This window comes from Cherax quadricarinatus, chromosome 75 (assembly GCF_038502225.1).
Source record: "Cherax quadricarinatus isolate ZL_2023a chromosome 75, ASM3850222v1, whole genome shotgun sequence".
Classification (NCBI taxonomy): domain Eukaryota; kingdom Metazoa; phylum Arthropoda; class Malacostraca; order Decapoda; family Parastacidae; genus Cherax; species Cherax quadricarinatus.
Genome location: NC_091366.1, coordinates 5,780,544 through 5,801,310, shown reverse-complemented (window position 1 = coordinate 5,801,310; position 20,767 = coordinate 5,780,544). Strand labels below are relative to the sequence as shown.

The 20,767-nt window shown below is 40.2% G+C and overlaps 2 protein-coding genes across 3 annotated transcripts in view; one reads left to right on the top strand and one right to left on the bottom strand.

Moving 5' to 3' along the window:
• Positions 1-20,767, top strand: part of LOC128691850 (uncharacterized) — a 406,268-nt gene that overhangs the window by 123,323 nt on the left and 262,178 nt on the right. The window lies entirely within an intron of this gene.
• On the bottom strand, positions 9,865-20,379 carry LOC128691893 (uncharacterized). The gene is made up of 5 exons (XM_053780865.2): positions 20,190-20,379; positions 17,084-17,206; positions 15,163-15,328; positions 14,590-14,736; positions 9,865-10,246 (listed from the first exon to the last, which is right to left on the bottom strand). Exons 1-5 carry the CDS (start codon positions 20,331-20,333, stop codon positions 9,909-9,911), a joined length of 918 nt encoding a protein of 305 aa, XP_053636840.2. The 5' UTR covers positions 20,334-20,379; the 3' UTR covers positions 9,865-9,908.

The window sequence follows — 20,767 nt, the reverse complement described above, 5'->3', positions numbered from 1 at the left end:
AATCACCTGTATGTTGACACCAACAATGTTCGGATACTTCATGAAGGCCAAAGAAACTTAAATTCACGAAACAATGAAGTTTAACACCTGAAAACAGACATTAATAATGAATATCTTAAGGCATGACGTCCTGATATCTAAATTTCTCACAGGATGGGTATGGGGCGCTTAAAAAAAGATATTGAAAAGAAATCTAAAAGTAATTAACTAATCAATCATTATGCTCTGAATGTTTTATTAGATATCATGACACGATGAGTGCATAGTGTGTCTACAGGGAAGGAGTGTGGCAGCCTATATGTATAAATAGCCAGTGAAGATTACAACTAGCGAGTGACGTCTCGGTGGAGCCTGACATTGTAAGCACATGACGTCGGTCAACTTTGTTTCAGTAAACCCATGTTAAGTTTATTCAGGAATAGCTACACATAGTTACATAAATTATTTTTTTCAGTAACCATTAAATGGTTGGGGGGCCTTTATGTGAGTTAAGGGTTTTTGAATCCAAGGAACTGAAGTTACATTACCCTTTGGATCAAACCTGATTACCTTCCATCCTCCAGGCACTGTTTGTCCCATACGGATTTAGTGCTTCCCCGTGCTTGTAATAATTAATTAGATAATGAAATCTGCAGAGTGGAAAATAGTGGAGGTTGCAGAAGCCAGTTCCACTCTTTGGTTTATGAAGTTTTAAGCCTATCGACTACAAGAGGATAATTATGGCTCATGTTTACCCAAGTGAAGAATTTTTTTAATGTATGTAAACCTCTCAGTGTATATATTCTGATGCATACACCTCTGGGTATATATACACATACATCTATAGAGGTATATACACTGATAGGCACACTTCTCGGTGTATATACTCTTGAGATATACACCTCAAATGTATATACACCGAAAGACATACACCTCTTAGTATATATAGCCCTGAGATTCAGGCCGTGTACCAGGGTATACTCTACACAGTATAATCTTAGTGATACCCAGCTGCCACACCCACACCTTACATCCAACGTCCAACTATACACGAGTACTTAGCAATATGATAAATGTCAGCCATACTGTTGCAAGTGTGTTGGATATCAGTAATGGTTATAATCATAAGCATGATTTTTAGAGAGGTGGAGGGGTAAGCCAGCTAAAGGCCTCAGGCAGGTGACCAACAGCTCCAGCTGTGGGTCATAACTAAGACCCGAGTCTGGAAACACTTGTCCTGTTTCCTGACTAACCTGACCTAACCTAACCTATGGTTTTCACTCTCTAATCCTAGGTGATGCCAGTGTATTAGGTATTCCAATGAAAATAAGTCACTTTGACTTTTGGGGGAGTGTTATCCCTGTTAATTTACACTGTGTACCTGTGTACCTGTACCTAAATAACCTTACACTCTGGACCCAACATGATTATCTTCCCAGTCCTCCTCCATGCCCGAAGGGTCGCATATCTGGAGTTTACCTGGAGTTTACCTGGAGAGAGTTCCGGGGGTCAACGCCCCCGCGGCCCGGTCTGAGACCAGGCCTCCTGGTGGATCAGAGCCTGATCAACCAGGCTGTTGCTGCTGGCTGCACGCAAACCAACATACGAGCCACAGCCCGGCTGATCCGGAACTGACTTTAGGTGCTTGTCCAGTGCCAGCTTGAAGACTGCCAAACTTGGTCTATCTCTTGAGCATTTAAATTTTCGTGTCTTAGCCGGGTATATTCACAGTCTCCAGCACCTGCTAAATCCTCCACATAAAGTTTTCCCAGATATACTCCAAGGGCACTGCCATCACGTCCCACCTCATCATTCGCTGTTATTTCCATCTCCCAAAGTAGGCTATGAACTTCAGAAATTCGAATCCCACATCCCATCATGTTTCGTGTACAGCAATGGTTGTATTGCTTTTCTGACAAGCGAAAAATATTTAACTTTAGATATCTGAAATACCCTGACGCACTGTAACTGACCTATTGTAAGTTTATTCAGGTATACACAAATACAGTTACATAGATTATCATACATAGCAGCATATGTGTGTAGAGAACCTAGGATAACCCAAAAAAGTCAGAGTGACTTATTTCAATGTTCACTTCAGTCATGCACTCACATTACCTGCTACCCTAACACACTCCAAACCTATACTGTATTATTTAATATATTACTAATAACTTCATGAATATTAGGTTAGGTTAGGTTAGGTCAGGTCTGTCAGGAAACAGGACAAGTGTTTCCTGACGCGGGTCTCAAGTATATGATGACCCACAGCTGGAGCTTATGGTCATCTAACCGAGGCCTATACTCCATGTAGGCCTTCCACTGGCTTATCAGTCCACCCCTTTAAAAATTATGGTAATGAGATATCTGAAATCTTGTTGCAAAATTTACACTTTAAATCACCCTGATATATCAACTACAACACAAGATTACATTGCACGTAATAACCCAGTGTCTTCATTATTAAATATTATAGATCGTATCTGAATGTGGCATAAAGTGGATAATTCAATGATAAGACTGTAGCATATGAATTTAAATCCAAAAGAAATATCTATACCAGAACTGGTTGGATAAAATCCCATTAAACTCTATAATCCTGTCCATTTGTGTTCCTGTTCAAGGAATCAGCTGCAGGTACATAATAAATCATCATTTTGGTACTACAAATATTTTGTTATTATATTTTTACAGGAGCAAAAATGATAGTGATAACAATGACTTATATAACTCAGATACAGCTGCCGTAGGTCAGTGACAATATGGCAAAAAATGAGAATAATTATACGAAGTATTACCGTGAGAGTTTAAGAAAATATACACGGTAATAATGGCAGAATTACCAGCTTGACGAAACTGCTGGAGAGCGAAACGTTGCCTAAATAAAATGTCACATTAGTTGTATCTGTGTCCTTTTACCTGGCAGAATAAAGGTGATGATAGAACTAGGATTTAAGCTGTAAATTATGTTTAAATAATTAGTTAATGTATATTTACCAGCTTGGAACCCAGATTATGCCATGTTTCATAACCTTGACTGATTATTATAATCACGGGGAGAGCTAAACCCGCAGGGATTATACAGGGCCTGTGAGGGAAGAGATGGAAGGTATTCAGGGAACTGGAGCACAGATCCAATTCCCTAGATCAAGAGCCCCTCACCAGCATCAAAGAAGGGAGGGTACATTTACCAGCTTTCACTGACGAGTTGAAAATAATTATATTTAGGCCTATATTCACTACTCACAACCTTCTGTTATGCCTAATTATATAATTCACTAAAACGCAGACATATATAATTCACTATAATATTTTTCTTTACACATAAGTATATTCACGATATTTTGGAATTATATAGACAAGTCCCTCTCCTTCCTGAGTCAATTCTTGATATTATGAGATTTATATTGGTCCAAATTATATAAATGGGACTATAGTGTCACCTTATCACACACTGGTATTATCTAATAGCATTTACAGTTATGTCATTATATTTAACTAAATATAATTGCGATTTCGTCTCATGGTTATTTATCTGGCAAGGGCCCAAGGTCCTTTACTTATCTGAAAATAGTCAATAATCCACACTGATTTGGCCTCGTGGCTGATTCCATATACACTTTACAAACACCTCTTGCCTTTGTCCATATCCACTAGCTTGCCACTCGCATAATATTGGTAAATAAGGTGAAAAAATCAGTGGAATGAAGACTTTCTGACTGCCGTAATATTTTGTTTACACGTGGACTGCCCATCCTGCCCGCGCAGGCTACCATTATCTTATCTTTCACTATTATCTACCCTATCCTACACATTTATGCATATATAGGTGGATCCGTACATAACCTTTGCTGTGTTCTATCTATGCCAAAAGGTTAAGGTCATCCACAACAATTATATATAAGCCAAATTTGGTCATCCGGCATCTGGCAGGCTGGCCATAATATTGACGTTAGAGGAGGCTTGAGAGTGCCAAATTTAATTACATCTTATTCTTTGATTTCAATGTAATCTGAGAGATATTTGAATTCATGTGTTTTGTAGGATGTAAATACTATGATAACTACATATATCAGTTACCGAATTATTTTGAAAACTTGAGTTCAGAGGGGAAAAATTTAGCAATTGCAATTCGTAGATCGTGGCGGTATTTTTAAATTTGGAATCAGCACAGACCAGCATTCTCCCATTTAATCTGATAAAAAAGAATATCTCCCATGCATGTAATGGGTCATATATTGCATGAATGTTGCATAACAGGGACCACATCTATGCATGACTGTGGCTACCCTGGTCTATATAAAAGTTTAAGGGGTTAAAACTAAAATGTCATTGTGTTAAACTCACACCCCTGACACATAAGTTTATTCAGGTATATACAAATACAGTTACATAGATTATCATACATAGCAGCATATGTGTAGAGAACCTGGGATAACCCAAAAAAGTCAACGTGACTTATTTCCACTGGGGTCGTTTTAATACCTTATTATACTATAAAGGAGATAATATCTTATTATAATGATACTGGATTGTACGTAGGTACTACCTTGTAGGTTAGTTGGTACCTCGTGGGTACGTAGGTACCATATATGTCAGGTACCATATAATAGGTCACCAGGTACCATATAATAAATCACCAGGTACCATATAATAAATCACCAGGTACCTTATTCGCCAGGGGCCTCGATCAGCAGGTGACATATAGGTCAGCAGGTATCATAAATATCAACAGATACCATACAGTAGGTCAGCGGGTACTATACATGTCAGCAGGTACCATATAATTGTTCACCATGTACCATACACGTCAACATATACCAGGTACCAGATCACCAGGTACTACATAGGCCATAGATCAGCAGGATAACAGCTCCTAGCATATATAATTTTATTTAGGGAAAGCGCTAAACACGCAGGGTGGTATCCAGTGCCTGGAAAATGGGAAGAGTGGCCCGGTGGCCTGGTGGCTAAAGCTCCCGCTTCACACACGGAGGGCCCGGGTTCGATTCCCGGCGGGTGGAAACATTTTGACACGTTTCCTTACACCTGTTGTCCTGTTCACCTAGCAGCAAATAGGTACCTGGGTGTTAGTCGACTGGTGTGGGTCGCATCCTGGGGGACAAGATTAAGGACCCCAATGGAAATAAGTTAGACAGTCCTCGATGACGCACTGACTTTCTTGGGTTATCCTGGGTGGCTAACCCTCCGGGGTTAAAAATCCGAACGAAATCTTATCTCTTATCTTATCTTATTTCTCAAGGATATTGAAAACACGATCGACCAATATTCCTTTCCAGCAGTGAAGGTCTTCCTATGAGGGTCTTAGCCCGTAAATAAACAGAAGTAGGATCAGGTGAGGTTCATTAATGTTCAAAAGGGGATCTCGATCCAAGGAAGAGGCTTTGATTCCTCGGATTAAGAGGCCTTCACAGGCAATTTCACAAAGGACCAACAGTTAGCATATTTCGTTTGTGGTTTTGAGATGGCTAAACCCATCGGAGTCACAGCCCCAGGGTAATGAGAGGCAATCAGGTTCAGTCCAAAGGAACAATCAGGTTCAATCCAAAGGAGCAATCAGGTTCAACCCAAGAAAAGGTTAAGTTCAGTTTATCTTAATCAAGAGCCTCTGGCCAGCATTAAGGCACCTTCCTTGAGAAGAATATATAAACACAATCTCATGTTTTTTTTAGAATTGTTATCAGTGGTATCATCATTATCTTCACCACCATCATCATCTTTATCATTATTGTCATTATCAGCTTTATTATCATCATTGAAATGTTCAAACTTCATTGTTACAATAAATAACAAAAAGGCACAATACCGTGACTGGAACGATACACAAATAACCCGAAACGTCGTCGTAAGCTTCTCTCTTTTATGTGCGGGTTATTTGTGTATTCATTGTTACAAATACTACTCAATTGTACTTCATATCGTAAACTGTTTACGGTAATTTTTACCACTGAATCTATCATTTCTTAGTTAATTTTAAGTTAGTTTTAAATCTGCCCATAATGCTCTACATACAAGGGGCTTTTGACATGTACACCCAACTACTATAATTCCTTGTACAACTATGTATCATGTCCAAATAAAGTATTGTATTGTATTGTATCTACACCAATGCTCAATAATAACCCACATGGGTTGTAACAGAAGTGAATGCTAGGGTGTTGGCAAGAAGTTTGGGGTTAAAAGACAATGAATCTAACACAAAGTGGGAGTTGTCACAGTTGCTCTTTGCTGATGACACTGTGCTTTTGGGAGATTCTGAAGAGAAGTTGCAGAGGTTGGTGGATGAATTTGGTAGGGTATGTAAAATAAGAAAATTAACAGCGAGTATAGGAAAGAGTAAGGTGGTGATAACAAAAAAAAATCAGTAATGAAAGATTGGATATCAGGTTGGAGGGAGAGAGTATTCAGATACTATTTAGGAGTGGATGTGTCAACAGATGGGTCTATGAAAGGTGAGGCGAATCATAAAACTGATGAAGGGATAAAGGTGTGTGGTGCACTGAGGAGTCTGTGGAGACAAAGAACTTTGTCCATGGAAGCAAAGAGGGGAATGTATGAGAGTATAGTTATACCAAAGCTCTTATATGAGTGTGAAGCATGGGTGGTGAATGCTGCAACAAGGAGAAGGCTGGAGGAAGTGGAGATATCATGTCTGAGGGCAATGTGTGGTGTGAACATAATGCACAGAATTCATAGGAGGAGGTGCGGGATTACCAAAACTATTATCTAGAGGGCTGAGGAGGGGTTGTTGAGGTAGTTTGGACATGTAGAGAGGGTGGAACAAAATAGAATGACTTTGAGAGTGTATAACTCTGTAGTGGAGGAAAGGCGGGGTAGAGGTCAGCCTAGGAAAGGTTGGAGGGAGGGGGTAAAGGAGGTTTTGTGTGTGAGGGGATTGGACTTCCAGCAAGCATGCGTGAGCATGTTACATAGGAACGAATGGAGACAAATGGTTTTCAGAACTTGATGTGCTGTTGGAGTGTGAGCAGCATAATCTCTGTGAAGGGATTCAGGGAAACTGGCAGGCCAGACTTGAGTCCTGAAGATGGGAACTACAGTGCCTGCACTCTGAAGGAAGGGTGTTAATGTTGCAGTTTTATAACTGTAGTGTAAGTGTGCCTCTGGCCAGACAGTAATGGAGTGAATGATAGTGAAAGTTTATCTTTTTCGGGCCACCCTGCCTTGTTAATAAAATAAATAATAAAAATGGAGACAAACTCAGATTAATTGGTTTGCACATTTCGATCCCCTTCTGGGATCCTCTTCAGCAAATACATTTCATATGTATCTGCTGAAGAGGTGAATTTAGGATTTTAATGTCACTATATGTGGTGCTTCTTAAATACAGTGGACCCCCGGTTTATGATATTATTTCATTCCAGAAGTATGTTCAGGTGCCAGTACTGAACGAATTTGTTCCCATAAGGAATATTGTGAAGTAGATTAGTCCATTTCAGACCCCCAAACATACACGTACAAACGCACTTACATAAATACACTTACATAATTGGTCACATTGGGAGCTAATCGTAAAGCGGGGGTCCACTGTATTTGTTTTTGAATTAAAGGGGAAGTGCTAAACCCAAGGAAAGGGAGCACATAACCAATATTTCAGATGATTATTATAATCGAAATTAAGCGCTAACCCAACCATTTTTTTTTTGATCAAGAGCCCCTGACCAGCATCAAGGTGTCTCTGTAGCTTGGTTGGTAGTGCACTCAGCTCACACACTGAGTGTCCGTGGTCGACCCCTGGTACAAGTGGAAACATTGAGAGTGTTTCCATACACATGCTGTCCCTGTTCACCTAGCAGTAAGTAGGTAACTGGGCATTAGCCGACTGGTGTGTCACATCCTGGGTACAAAATTAACCTAAGTTGCAGGAAATGCTCTTCATCACAAGGGTCTTTCTAAATAGTATGCCATTCATGTCAGTTATGGTCTGTATAAATTGTATCACATACTTGTAGAAATTCTAGGTAGTAGGTTGGTAGACAGCAACCGCCCAGGGAGGTACTACCGTCCTGCCAAGTGAGTGTAAAACGAAAGCCTGTAATTGTTTTACATGATGGTAGGATTGCTGATGCCCTTTTTTCTGTCTCATAAACATGCAAGATTTCAGGTACATCTTGCTACTTCTACTTAAACTTAGGTCAAACTACACATACATGTACAAGCATATATATACACACCCTTCTGGGTTTTCTTCTATTTTCTTTCTAGTTCTTGTTTATTTCCTATTGTCTCCATTGGCAAGTGGAACAGAATTCTTCCTCCGTAAGCCATGCATGTTGTAAGAGGCGACTAAACTGCCAGGAGCAAGGGGCTAGTAACCCCTTCTGTATATATTATTAAATTTAAAAAGAGAAACTTGTTTTTCTTTTTGGGCCACCCTGCCAGCTTTGTTGAAAGAAAGAACTTGTAGAAATAAAGATTATTATTGAGCCTCCACTAAGGAGGGAAGAGCTTCTTAAGAGGTCAGCAAATGTCCAAAGAGCAGTCAGGTAAAATCTTCCATAACCAGTAATGAAGTAGAGTTATTGACCGGATACCCAGGTATGGTTGCATAATTAACAGCCTACCAGACTTACTAACATCAGGAACATTACAGCTGTTCATATAGTCGGAAACAATCTTATTTATTCAGAGAACTTTTTTTTTTCCAACGAACCGGCCATATCCCACCGAGGTGAGGCGACATAAAAAAAGAAAACCAAAAAGTTGTTCTTTTTAATTTAGTAATTTATACAGAAAGGGTTACTAGCCCCTTGCTTTTGGAATTATTATTATTGTGGTCAATTTAAGTGCTAAACCCATAAGGGTCATACAGCGTTGCTGAGAGAACAGGTTTCACAGAACAGCACTTATGGACAAGAACATCTCTCATTGTATCCCAAATGTTTTTTATGCATATTACATTTATTGAGGAGAGCATTAAACCTGTAGGGAGTCACTGCTAGGTCGATCAAATCTGATCCAAGGGAGTGCAGCTCTAATTCCTTGGATCGTGAGCCATTCACCAACAACAAAGCATCTCCTTTGAATCATTTTTATTCATAAAATTTTGCTAATTTTCAAACTGGTATTCAATAAAATCTAAACAAGATGGGAATCATTATACAGCATAAATAAGATAATTATAAATTATTTTTAAAGGAATGGATTGATAAACCAGTGGAAGGCCTCAATCAGATGACCAAAAGCTCCAGTGGCAGGTCATCATATGAGTAAGACTACTACTGCTACTACTAAACATAGTAGTACTGTGGTAGTACGTCACAAAGTGCTTGTATTTTGCAGCCAACTCACAAAACAATTACACATTAATTTAGTCTATACAATTATAATTATTATAATTATAACCAAGTGCTAAACCCACAAATCATAGAGTTGGGCTATACAAGCCGAGGTTGTTTCAGCTCCTCTGGTCGCTTGTGTCGCTTGTATATTAGCACACAACTCTTGCTTGCTTGTACCACATCAGGAAATACTCATTTCCTGACGAATCTTACCTAACCTAACCTGCAGTATTCAAAGAAAACAGTATTAATCCATTGCTACAAGGAGAAGGTTTTCATTTTTATTCATAAAAAGTAGCACAAATATCAGTTTAAAGTATATAAAGTACGTATATATATTGTTGTGTATCTTTATATGTGTATACTTCTAAACTGTTGTATTCTGAGCACCTCTGCAAAAACAGTGATAATGTGTGAGTGTGGTGAAAGTGTTGAATGATGATGAAAGTATTTTCTTTTTGGGGATTTTCTTTCTTTTTTGGGTCACCCTGCCTCGGTGGGAGACGGCTGACTTGTTGAAAAAAAAAAAAAAAAATTCTGCAATAAAGGTTAACAATACATATGCTATTCATAATTGCATTTTATTTCCTTACATTGCAAATTCAAAGATTACATGGTATTATCTAATTTTTTAGACTTCTTCTTCTTCTTCTTCTTCTTCTTCTTCGTTGGTAAATCTAAAAACATGTCATCACTCTCATAATCATTATCTACACTGGAGTCTTGATGTGATTTTTTACATTTTTTGTGTCTAGACTTTTTGTCCTTGTTTTTGTGCATCACGGCAGCATCTAGAGAGAAATCGACACCAGTTGCTTCAGCCTCCTCAATCTGACTGACATCATTGCTGTGCTGAGAACCAAACTTTTTCTTCTTTTTCCTTTTCGAAACCTGAGTCAGTTCTCCGTCGTTTTCCTCGACAACTGTCCTTTTCCTTGCTACATTACCTGCAAGATTAAAGATCATATGAAGTAAAAATTATTATAACTACATGCACACATGCAATACTGCTCAAAAAATTAACATAAATGGCCCGGTGGCCTGGTGGCTAAAGCTCCCGCTTCACACACGGTGGGCCCGGGTTCGATTCCCGGCGGGTGGAAACATTTCGACACGTTTCCTTACACCTGTTGTCCTGTTCACCTAGCAGCAAATAGGTACCTGGGTGTTAGTCGACTGGTGTGGGTCGCATCCTGGGGGACAAGATTAAGGACCCCAATGGAAATAAGTTAGACAGTCCTCGATGACGCACTGACTTTCTTGGGTTATCCTGGGTGGCTAACCCTCCGGGGTTAAAAATCCGAACGAAATCTTATCTTAACATTTCCAATTTTATTTTATAAAACGTGTAAAATTTTAATGCACATACTTTAAAGGAGGGGATATATATATTGGCAGTTTGGAAGGATATGTTGTGTATCTTTATATGTGTATGCTTCTAGACTGTTATATTCTGAGCACCTCTGCAAAAAGCAGTGATAATGTGCGAGTGTGGTGAAAGTGTTGAATGATGATGAAAGTATTTTCTTTTTGGGGATTTTCTTTCTTTTTTTGGGTCACCCTGCCTCGGTGGGAGATGGCCGACTTTTTTAAAAAAAAAAAAAAAAAAAAAAAAAAACTTTAAATTTACAAAACTACCATGTTATAGGTAATACATATTTTAAGAAAAAGAGGATAAATAAGTATACACGATATGATGTAGGGCGAAATGACAGTAGTTTGTTGGATTATGTATTGGTAGATAAAAGACTGTTGAGTAGACTTCAGGATGTACATGTTTATAGAGGGGCCACAGATATATCAGATCACTTTCTAGTTGTAGCTACACTGAGAGTAAAAGGTAGATGGGATACAAGGAGAATAGAAGCATCAGGGAAGAGAGAGGTGAAGGTTTATAAACTAAAAGAGGAGGCAGTTAGGGTAAGATATAAACAGCTATTGGAGGATAGATGGGCTAATGAGAGCATAGGCAATGGGGTCGAAGAGGTATGGGGTAGGTTTAAAAATGTAGTGTTAGAGTGTTCAGCAGAAGTTTGTGGTTACAGGAAAGTGGGTGCAGGAGGGAAGAGGAGCGATTGGTGGAATGATGATGTAAAGAGAGTAGTAAGGGAGAAAAAGTTAGCATATGAGAAGTTTTTACAAAGTAGAAGTGATGCAAGGAGGGAAGAGTATATGGAGAAAAAGAGAGAAGTTAAGAGAGTGGTGAAGCAATGTAAAAAGAGAGCAAATGAGAGAGTGGGTGAGATGTTATCAACAAATTTTGTTGAAAATAAGAAAAAGTTTTGGAGTGAGATTAACAAGTTAAGAAAGCCTAGAGAACAAATGGATTTGTCAGTTAAAAATAGGAGAGGAGAGTTATTAAATGGAGAGGTAGAGGTATTGGGAAGATGGAAGGAATATTTTGAGGAATTGTTAAATGTTGATGAAGATAGGGAAGCTGTGATTTCGTGTATAGGGCAAGGAGGAATAACATCTTGTAGGAGTGAGGAAGAGCCAGTTGTGAGTGTGGGGGAAGTTCGTGAGGCAGTAGGTAAAATGAAAGGGGGTAAGGCAGCCGGGATTGATGGGATAAAGATAGAAATGTTAAAAGCAGGTGGGGATATAGTTTTGGAGTGGTTGGTGCAATTATTTAATAAATGTATGGAAGAGGGTAAGGTACCTAGGGATTGGCAGAGAGCATGCATAGTTCCTTTGTATAAAGGCAAAGGGGATAAAAGAGAGTGCAAAAATTATAGGGGGATAAGTCTGTTGAGTGTACCTGGTAAAGTGTATGGTAGAGTTATAATTGAAAGAATTAAGAGTAAGACGGAGAATAGGATAGCAGATGAACAAGGAGGCTTTAGGAAAGGTAGGGGGTGTGTGGACCAGGTGTTTACAGTGAAACATATAAGTGAACAGTATTTAGATAAGGCTAAAGAGGTCTTTGTGGCATTTATGGATTTGGAAAAGGCGTATGACAGGGTGGATAGGGGGGCAATGTGGCAGATGTTGCAAGTGTATGGTGTAGGAGGTAGGTTACTGAAAGCAGTGAAGAGTTTTTACGAGGATAGTGAGGCTCAAGTTAGAGTATGTAGGAAAGAGGGAAATTTTTTCCCAGTAAAAGTAGGCCTTAGACAAGGATGTGTGATGTCACCGTGGTTGTTTAATATATTTATAGATGGGGTTGTAAGAGAAGTAAATGCGAGGGTCTTGGCAAGAGGCGTGGAGTTAGAAGATAAAGAATCACACACAAAGTGGGAGTTGTCACAGCTGCTCTTTGCCGATGACACTGTGCTCTTGGGAGATTCTGAAGAGAAGTTGCAGAGATTGGTGGATGAATTTGGTAGGGTGTGCAAAAGAAGAAAATTAAAGGTGAATACAGGAAAGAGTAAGGTTATGAGGATAACAAAAAGATTAGGTGATGAAAGATTGAATATCAGATTGGAGGGAGAGAGTATGGAGGAGGTGAACGTATTCAGATATTTGGGAGTGGACGTGTCAGCGGATGGGTCTATGAAAGATGAGGTGAATCATAGAATTGATGAGGGAAAAAGAGTGAGTGGTGCACTTAGGAGTCTGTGGAGACAAAGAACTTTGTCCTTGGAGGCAAAGAGGGGAATGTATGAGAGTATAGTTTTACCAACGCTCTTATATGGGTGTGAAGCGTGGGTGATGAATGTTGCAGCGAGGAGAAGGCTGGAGGCAGTGGAGATGTCATGTCTGAGGGCAATGTGTGGTGTGAATATAATGCAGAGAATTCGTAGTTTGGAAGTTAGGAGGAGGTGCGGGATTACCAAAACTGTTGTCCAGAGGGCTGAGGAAGGGTTGTTGAGGTGGTTCGGACATGTAGAGAGAATGGAGCGAAACAGAATGACTTCAAGAGTGTATCAGTCTGTAGTGGAAGGAAGGCGGGGTAGGGGTCGGCCTAGGAAGGGTTGGAGGGAGGGGGTAAAGGAGGTTTTGTGTGCGAGGGGCTTGGACTTCCAGCAGGCATGCGTGAGCGTGTTTGATAGGAGTGAATGGAGACAAATGGTTTTTAATACTTGACGTGCTGTTGGAGTGTGAGCAAAGTAACATTTATGAAGGGATTCAGGGAAACCGGCAGGCCGGACTTGAGTCCTGGAGATGGGAAGTACAGTGCCTGCACTCTGAAGGAGGGGTGTTAATGTTGCAGTTTAAAAACTGTAGTGTAAAGCACCCTTCTGGCAAGACAGTGATGGAGTGAATGATGGTGAAAGTTTTTCTTTTTCGGGCCACCCTGCCTTGGTGGGAATCGGCCGGTGTGATAATAACCATGTTAATTATTAGTTTAACAGGAAAAATTGGATTCTGAAGATACCTCTGTAAGTTCCAGAGATTAACAAGCCAGAAGAATAACAGTGGAACAAGTAGGACTCGTACATATGCACACATTATTCACATTTATAGTATGAAAATAATGCAAAATAGTTTTAGTCTATTAAATGCCTTCATACATCAAAATAATGGAAAATATTTTTAATAGACACCCTCATACATCACCAATTAGAAGGAAGACTTTATATTTGCAGAATAAGTCAGTCTCAAGTATGAAAGAAAAGTGAGCACTGCAAGAAGCCTACCAAGCTATCATATGTAAGTACAGGTCCACATCCCTTTATCTGAAACCCTTGGAGCCAGTAATGTTTCGAATTTCAGAATTTTTCGAAGTTCAGAGATGACTGACGCTCCACATTTCATGAAAACCTTCTGTTTTCAGAACTTTTCCAATATCACAATTTCGGATAATGGGTTGTGGACCTGTAACTCAACTATTTTCCAAAATAAAGAATCAAGATAAATATTAATTTATATGGCAAGGACACTGTCTTGCCAGAGGCCTGGTTGTGCACTGGGCCATGGGGGTGTTGATCCTCGGAATACCCTCCAGGTAGACTCCAGGTAGGTAGGCATGTTGACACTACCGTTCAAAACTGCAACATGTCTCCACCCCTCCTTCAGAGCACAAGCCCCTCGAGGGAGGTTCCTTGACAATACTGAGAGGCTCTTGATATAGGGAATTGGATCTATGCTCCAGTCCCTTTAATTTAGCCTGAATGCCTTCCATTCCAATACCCCCCCCCAGGCACTGTATAATCTCTATGGGTTTAACGCTCCCCAATAATAATAATCAGAGCACAAGCACTGTACTTTCCACTTCCAGCTAACTGGTTTCCTTGAATCCCTTCATAAATGTTACTTTGCTCACACTCCAACGCCATGCCAAGTCATAATAATAATTAGAAATATCTTCAACTGAGATAGAGTATTCACAGGAACTTTCCTTACCCACCTGCATTACTCAAGAAATTTCTCTCCTTAATATCTGCTGGTGGTTTGTGCTGAACCGATCTAAGGTCATCTATGTTTATTTTTGGTTGACTGACGAGGTTTCTGGGTTGGCTTCTGATCAGAACTTGACCCTTGATCTCAGAGTTAGCTGAAAACGTACAAAATCCAACATTATTTTCTTTACTGTACCGCAGAAGTTTGTAAGTTCAGTGATTTGCCACAAAAAAATTGCATGATATCCTTAATATAGCACAATCAGCGACATATATCACTGTGCTCTAATACCCACTTCCCATGATTAAAACCAGTGCCACATACTGATTATTGTCATGGGGAGTGCACTGTGGAGTAGCATAGTGGGGTGTGCAGTGACATCTCAGAACACCTGCCACTACTTCATAACAAAAGGACAGCAAAATTAGTTTCCCATAATGATCCATTATAGTATAATTGAGTGAGCTTAATATTTATGATAAATTTACTATCTTTGGTGGGTGTGCAGTGCTCACCTAGCACACTCAGAATATACACCCTTAATTTAAACTAAAATTTTATGAACCTCTCTAATACAGACCAATATGTAACATGCCCATTTCATCAGGTAAGAAAAGGGTGGGAGTGTCTGCTACCGAGGAATTTTCATAGGTCACAATTCTGCAATGTTGTTCTTCCACGATAAGGTCTTTTCCTTTTGAGGAGCCAATAACAACCTCTTTGTTAATCAAACTATAAGGATTTATCTGAAAAATAAATAAAAATAGTTATAAGAAGAATAAAAATCACTGGCTGGAACAGCTCAACTAACCCACAATTGGAAATATGAACTCAACAATATTTTCCTCCATCCTGGGCTCATAACCCACACACAGGAGAAACTTATGTCGATGTTACGGTCCAATTTGGACCATTAATTAGTCACAAACACAGTGTGTGACTAGTTAATGGGCCAGGTCAGACCAAAATATCATCATAAGTTTCTTTCTCCTATGTACAGGTTATCTGTGTATTGTTCCAGTCAAGGTATTGTACCTTTTTGTTCATTATGAGCTAAATAATGTTCCTGGACTGAGAAGAATGCTGCTTAGTTTTCACAGAAAATGTGTGGGTTAATGGTGAATAAAATTATATATAAACTTTATGAAGTAGGTGTGACTTACTGTACTTGGTATTTCATTCCTATCAACCACAGTAAGCCCTAAAGCATGGCTTATCTCCATGGTACAAATTTTTATAAACACGATTGAAAATGTGCGTCTAAAATTAAACAGCAAGTATTATGAGGCCTTCTCACATGTTATGCAATTTTTTAATACACTTTCAACCAAGTGTACAGAAAATTATGTTATATACAGGAGCCTTAATTGAGGGTTCACTGGGCTCACACTATGCCAATTCTCGGTCTATAGTATTAATTACTATAAGCAAATTATTCTGTCAAAAAATAGCTTCATAATGATTATTTTCTGCACCTGATGTACAATGGTGACCACATGCATTAAGTAAGTGACTAATGCAAGTTAGAAGATCTAAGATCTGAGTAATAGTAACCTGGTACATACATCAGCTACACACCATTAGCTAGACTAGGCAGTGCGAGATGGCATTTCGAGTGGTGTGACAAAGAGTCCTAATGAAAAGCACAATACTGTTTATTTTACCAAAAAACTTTTCTAATTGCCCTATTTATGCAGTGGTATCTTGAGTTACGAGCTTAATTCGTTCCAGAAGGCTGTTCGAGTGCCGATACCGAACGAATCTGTTCTCATAAGGAAAATGAAAATTAGATTAATCCATTTCAGACCCCCAAAAATACACTTACAAAAGCACTTACAAAAGTACACTTACATAACTGTTCAAGTTGAGAGCTGCTCGTAACTCAAGGTTCCACTGTATTTGCATTTTAAGCACTGAATTAAAAGTTTATTTTTTTGAGTTCAATTTGTTCACCCACAGTACTGTATTCAGTTCCTAGGGGTGCGGGGAACAAAATAAATAATTAATCCAACAGCCATTTAAGATCAAAACATTTTTGTGAAATTTAAACTCTAAAGAGCCCTTTCCACTAAACTGATCAGGGCAGAACCCAAACAGTATACAGTACTCCCCCATATCCACAGGGGATACATTGAAAGACCTACCGTGGATACCTGAAACTGTGGATAGTAGTGTACCCTATATATAAGTCATTTTCCATTTACATATGTACCGATGATAAAGTTTAATTGATAAATTAATTGACAAATGCAAAAGAAGTCTAAAATTAGCACTTTTTCACTGATGGGAAGCATTTCATGGCTTCTCTTAGGCACTGAAGAGCTGCCAGCATCACACTTTTGCACTTTAAGGCCATTATTAAGCAAAATAAAGGGTTATTTTTGGGTCACAGTAAATAGTGGATAACCGAAACCGCGGATACCGTATCCATGGATACGGGTGTTCCACTGTACACCTTTTCAGGAATCATTCAAGTAATATACTGGAGGTAAAGAACTTACCAATTCAGATGGTATCACAAACAGGTACAGTTCTGTGTCAGAATCCAAGTCTTCATTCTGGAGAGCTCCTGGCTCACCGACCTGATTATATTCATCGAAATCTGCAATTACCTTGGATAAAATCTGCAAATATAGTACAGTATATATATTAAAACATTAAATAATTTAAACATTACATTTTTATGCAAAATGGCTTGGTTTTATTAAAGAACATAGGTTTAAGCAATTATCTATTGTATTTCTAATACATACTGTATTTGTAGCTACAAGAGCAGAGATAAAGGTGGAGAGTATAGGGCCTACATATTGAAGGATGAGGATGCTGCAATTCAGACAGCCACATAACATGAAATAACCTAAATCGGCTTAACCTTACTCTGCCATCGGTCTTTCATTATGTCTGACACATCCTTGTTTACTCTCACGTGTCTTTATTTACGTTTGCAGCATCTTCGTTTACTCTGCCATCTGTTTTTACTCTGCCATCTGTATTTGTTTATATGTGCCGCGTCTGTCATGAGGATTTGATGATGGGTTAGTATGAGTAATTGAAATGGAATTTATACGTCTTGCAGTAACATCAACTTTATTGGCTGTCATCTAAGTCCTCTGCATCTTTGTTTACTCTGATATCTTTGTTTGTTTACGTCCACCACATATACCAAACAATGATTGGCTCTAAAATGCCGCTCATGCCAGAAAAAAAAAATTATTCTCCCAACATCTCCCACAATAATAATCTAGCAAATAATTGTCAGCTTGTTTGTTTTCTCTGTAATGCCTAAATGTGCTGTTTGTATACCTTTAATGTCCTTATATAAAAGCAAATAATAATTCAACCCATCCTAGTTTTAAGTTAGGTTAAGCTTGCCTGGAATGCTCTGCATAACAATGGGCTTTCTTCATACTCAACCGTTTATTGTATCATGCTGAAATAAAATATTATTACAGTGGACCCTCGACTAACGATCAGCTCCCAACTCGACCAGTTATGTAAGTGTATTTTTGTAAGTGCTTTTGTACGTGAATTTTTGGGGGTCTGAAACGGACTAACCTATTTCACAATATTCCTTATGGGAACAAATTCAGTCGGTAATGGCACCCGAACAGACGTCTGAAATGAAATAATATAGTTAGTCGAGGGTCCACTGTATTATTATTATTATTATTATTATTATCTATTGTATCACGTAGAAACAAATCTTTGTCTTTGACTTTGAAAAAATAACTTGATTCCGTGGTGTTGATGGTGTATGTATCATAAAATATAAATTAATGTACAATTTCCACCAAGGAACATTCTTCGTTCTTGCCGGCACACATAGCTCGGTTGACATCGTCCTCAGCTCACACACTAAGGGTCCTGGATCAATCCCCAGCATGGGTGAAATGTTGGGCATGTTTCCTTACACCTGCTGTCCCTTTCCACTTAGTAGTAAGTAGGTACCTGGGTGGCTAACCCTCTCCTGGATTATCCTGGGTGGCTAACAACCCCTGGGTTATCCTGGGTGACTAACACCCCCCTGGGTTATCCTAGGTGGCTAACCCTCCACTGGGTTATCCTGGGTGGCTAACACCCCCCTGGGTTATCCTGGGTGGCTAACCCTCCGCTGGGTTATCCTGGGTGGCTAACACCCCCCTGGGTTATCCTGGGTGGCTAACACCCCCCTGGGTTATCCTAGGTGGCTAACCCTCTGCTGGGTTATCTTGGGTGGCTAACACCCCCTGGGTTATCCTGGGTGGCTAACACCCCCTGGGTTATCCTGGGTGGCTAACACCCCCTGGGTTATCCTGGGTAGCTAACCCTCCACTGGGTTATCCTGGGTGGCTAACACCCCCTGGGTTATCCTGGGTGGCTAACACCCCCTGGGTTATCCTAGGTGGCTAACCCTCTGCTGGGTTATCCTGGGTGGCTAACACCCCCTGGGTTATCTTGGGTGGCTAACCCATCCCCTGGGTTATCCTGGGTGGCTAACCCATCCCCTGGGTTATCCTGGGTGGCTAACCCATCCCCTGGGTTATCCTGGGTGGCTAACCCATCCCCTGGGTTATCCTGGGTGGCTAACCCATCCCCTGGGTTATCTTGGGTGGCTAACCCATCCCCTGGGTTATCCTGGGTGGCTAACCCATCCCCTGGGTTATCTTGGGTGGCTAACCCATCCCCTGGGTTATCTTGGGTGGCTAACCCATCCCCTGGGTTATCCTGGGTGGCTAACCCATCCCCTGGGTTATCCTGGGTGGCTAACCCATCCCCTGGGTTATCTTGGGTGGCTAACCCATCCCCTGGGTTATCTTGGGTGGCTAACCCATCCCCTGGGTTATCTTGGGTGGCTAACCCATCCCCTGGGTTATCTTGGGTGGCTAACCCATCCCCTGGGTTATCTTGGGTGGCTAACCCATCCCCTGGGTTATCCTGAATGCCTAACCCATCCCCTGGGTTATCCTGGGTGGCTAACCCATCCCCTGGGTTATCTTGGGTGGCTAACCCATCTCCTGGGTTATCCTGGGTGGCTAACCCATCCCCTGGGTTATCCTGGGTGGCTAACCCATCCCCTGGGTTATCCTAGCTGGCTAACCCTCCCCCAGATCCCCAGATCATCCTAACCGACTAACCCTCCCAGAGTTGAAGAGATAAGAGATAAGATTTCGTTCGGATTTTTAACCCCGGAGGGTTAGCCACCCAGGATAACCTAAGAAAGTCAGTGCGTCATCGAGGACTGTCTAACTTATTTCCATTGGGGTCCTTAATCTTGTCCCCCAGGATGCGACCCACACCAGTCGACTAACACCCAGGTACCTATTTGCTGCTAGGTGAACAGGACAACAGGTGTAAGGAAACACGTCAAAATGTTTCCACCCCACCGGGAATCGAACCCGGGCCCTCCGTGTGTGAAGCGGGAGCTTTACCCCCCAGGGACGCTGGTGAGGGGCTCTTGATCTAGGGAATTGGATCTGTGCTCCAGTTCCCTGAATTAAGCCTGAATACCTTCCATCCCTCCCCCCCCACATGCGTTGTATAATCGTAAGGGTTTAGCGCTCCCACATGATTATAATAATTTACCCCCCAGGCCACCAAAAAATCCCCAACAAATCATATATTCCCTACCTTTTTACCATCTTCTATCACTGGCAGAGCCTCAGGTGGATCTACTTCAGAAACCAGGGAAGTTATATGGTTTTTATCTGAAGAATGAAGGTCACCGGCGTCTTCTTCTTCAGAATCACTTACATTATGTTCCTTGCGATCCATTTTTATATCTTTGTTTATGTGAGGTCTTAAGGGTCACTGAAACTTACGCTTTACTGTTGAAAATAATATTATCTTTAATATCTTTTATTTGTATTTGATACAACTTATACAGACCATAGCTGATATCAGTGATATATTACTCTATATAAAGCCCCTTGTTATGCTGAAAATTTCTGGTAAATTAGGTGAATTTTGTCCCAGGATGCGACCCACACCAGTCCACTAACACCCAGGTATAAAATACCCTCATGTTGAGGATTGAGAGTAATATATCATTGATGTCAGCTATTGTCTGTATAAGTTGTATCATATACAAATAAAAGATATTAAACATAATATTATTTTCAACAGTAAAGTGCAAGCTTCAGTGTCTCAATCGTGCAATGTGAACAGGCTTGGTTACAAGTACTTCTGGCAGTGTGGGAGACACACAG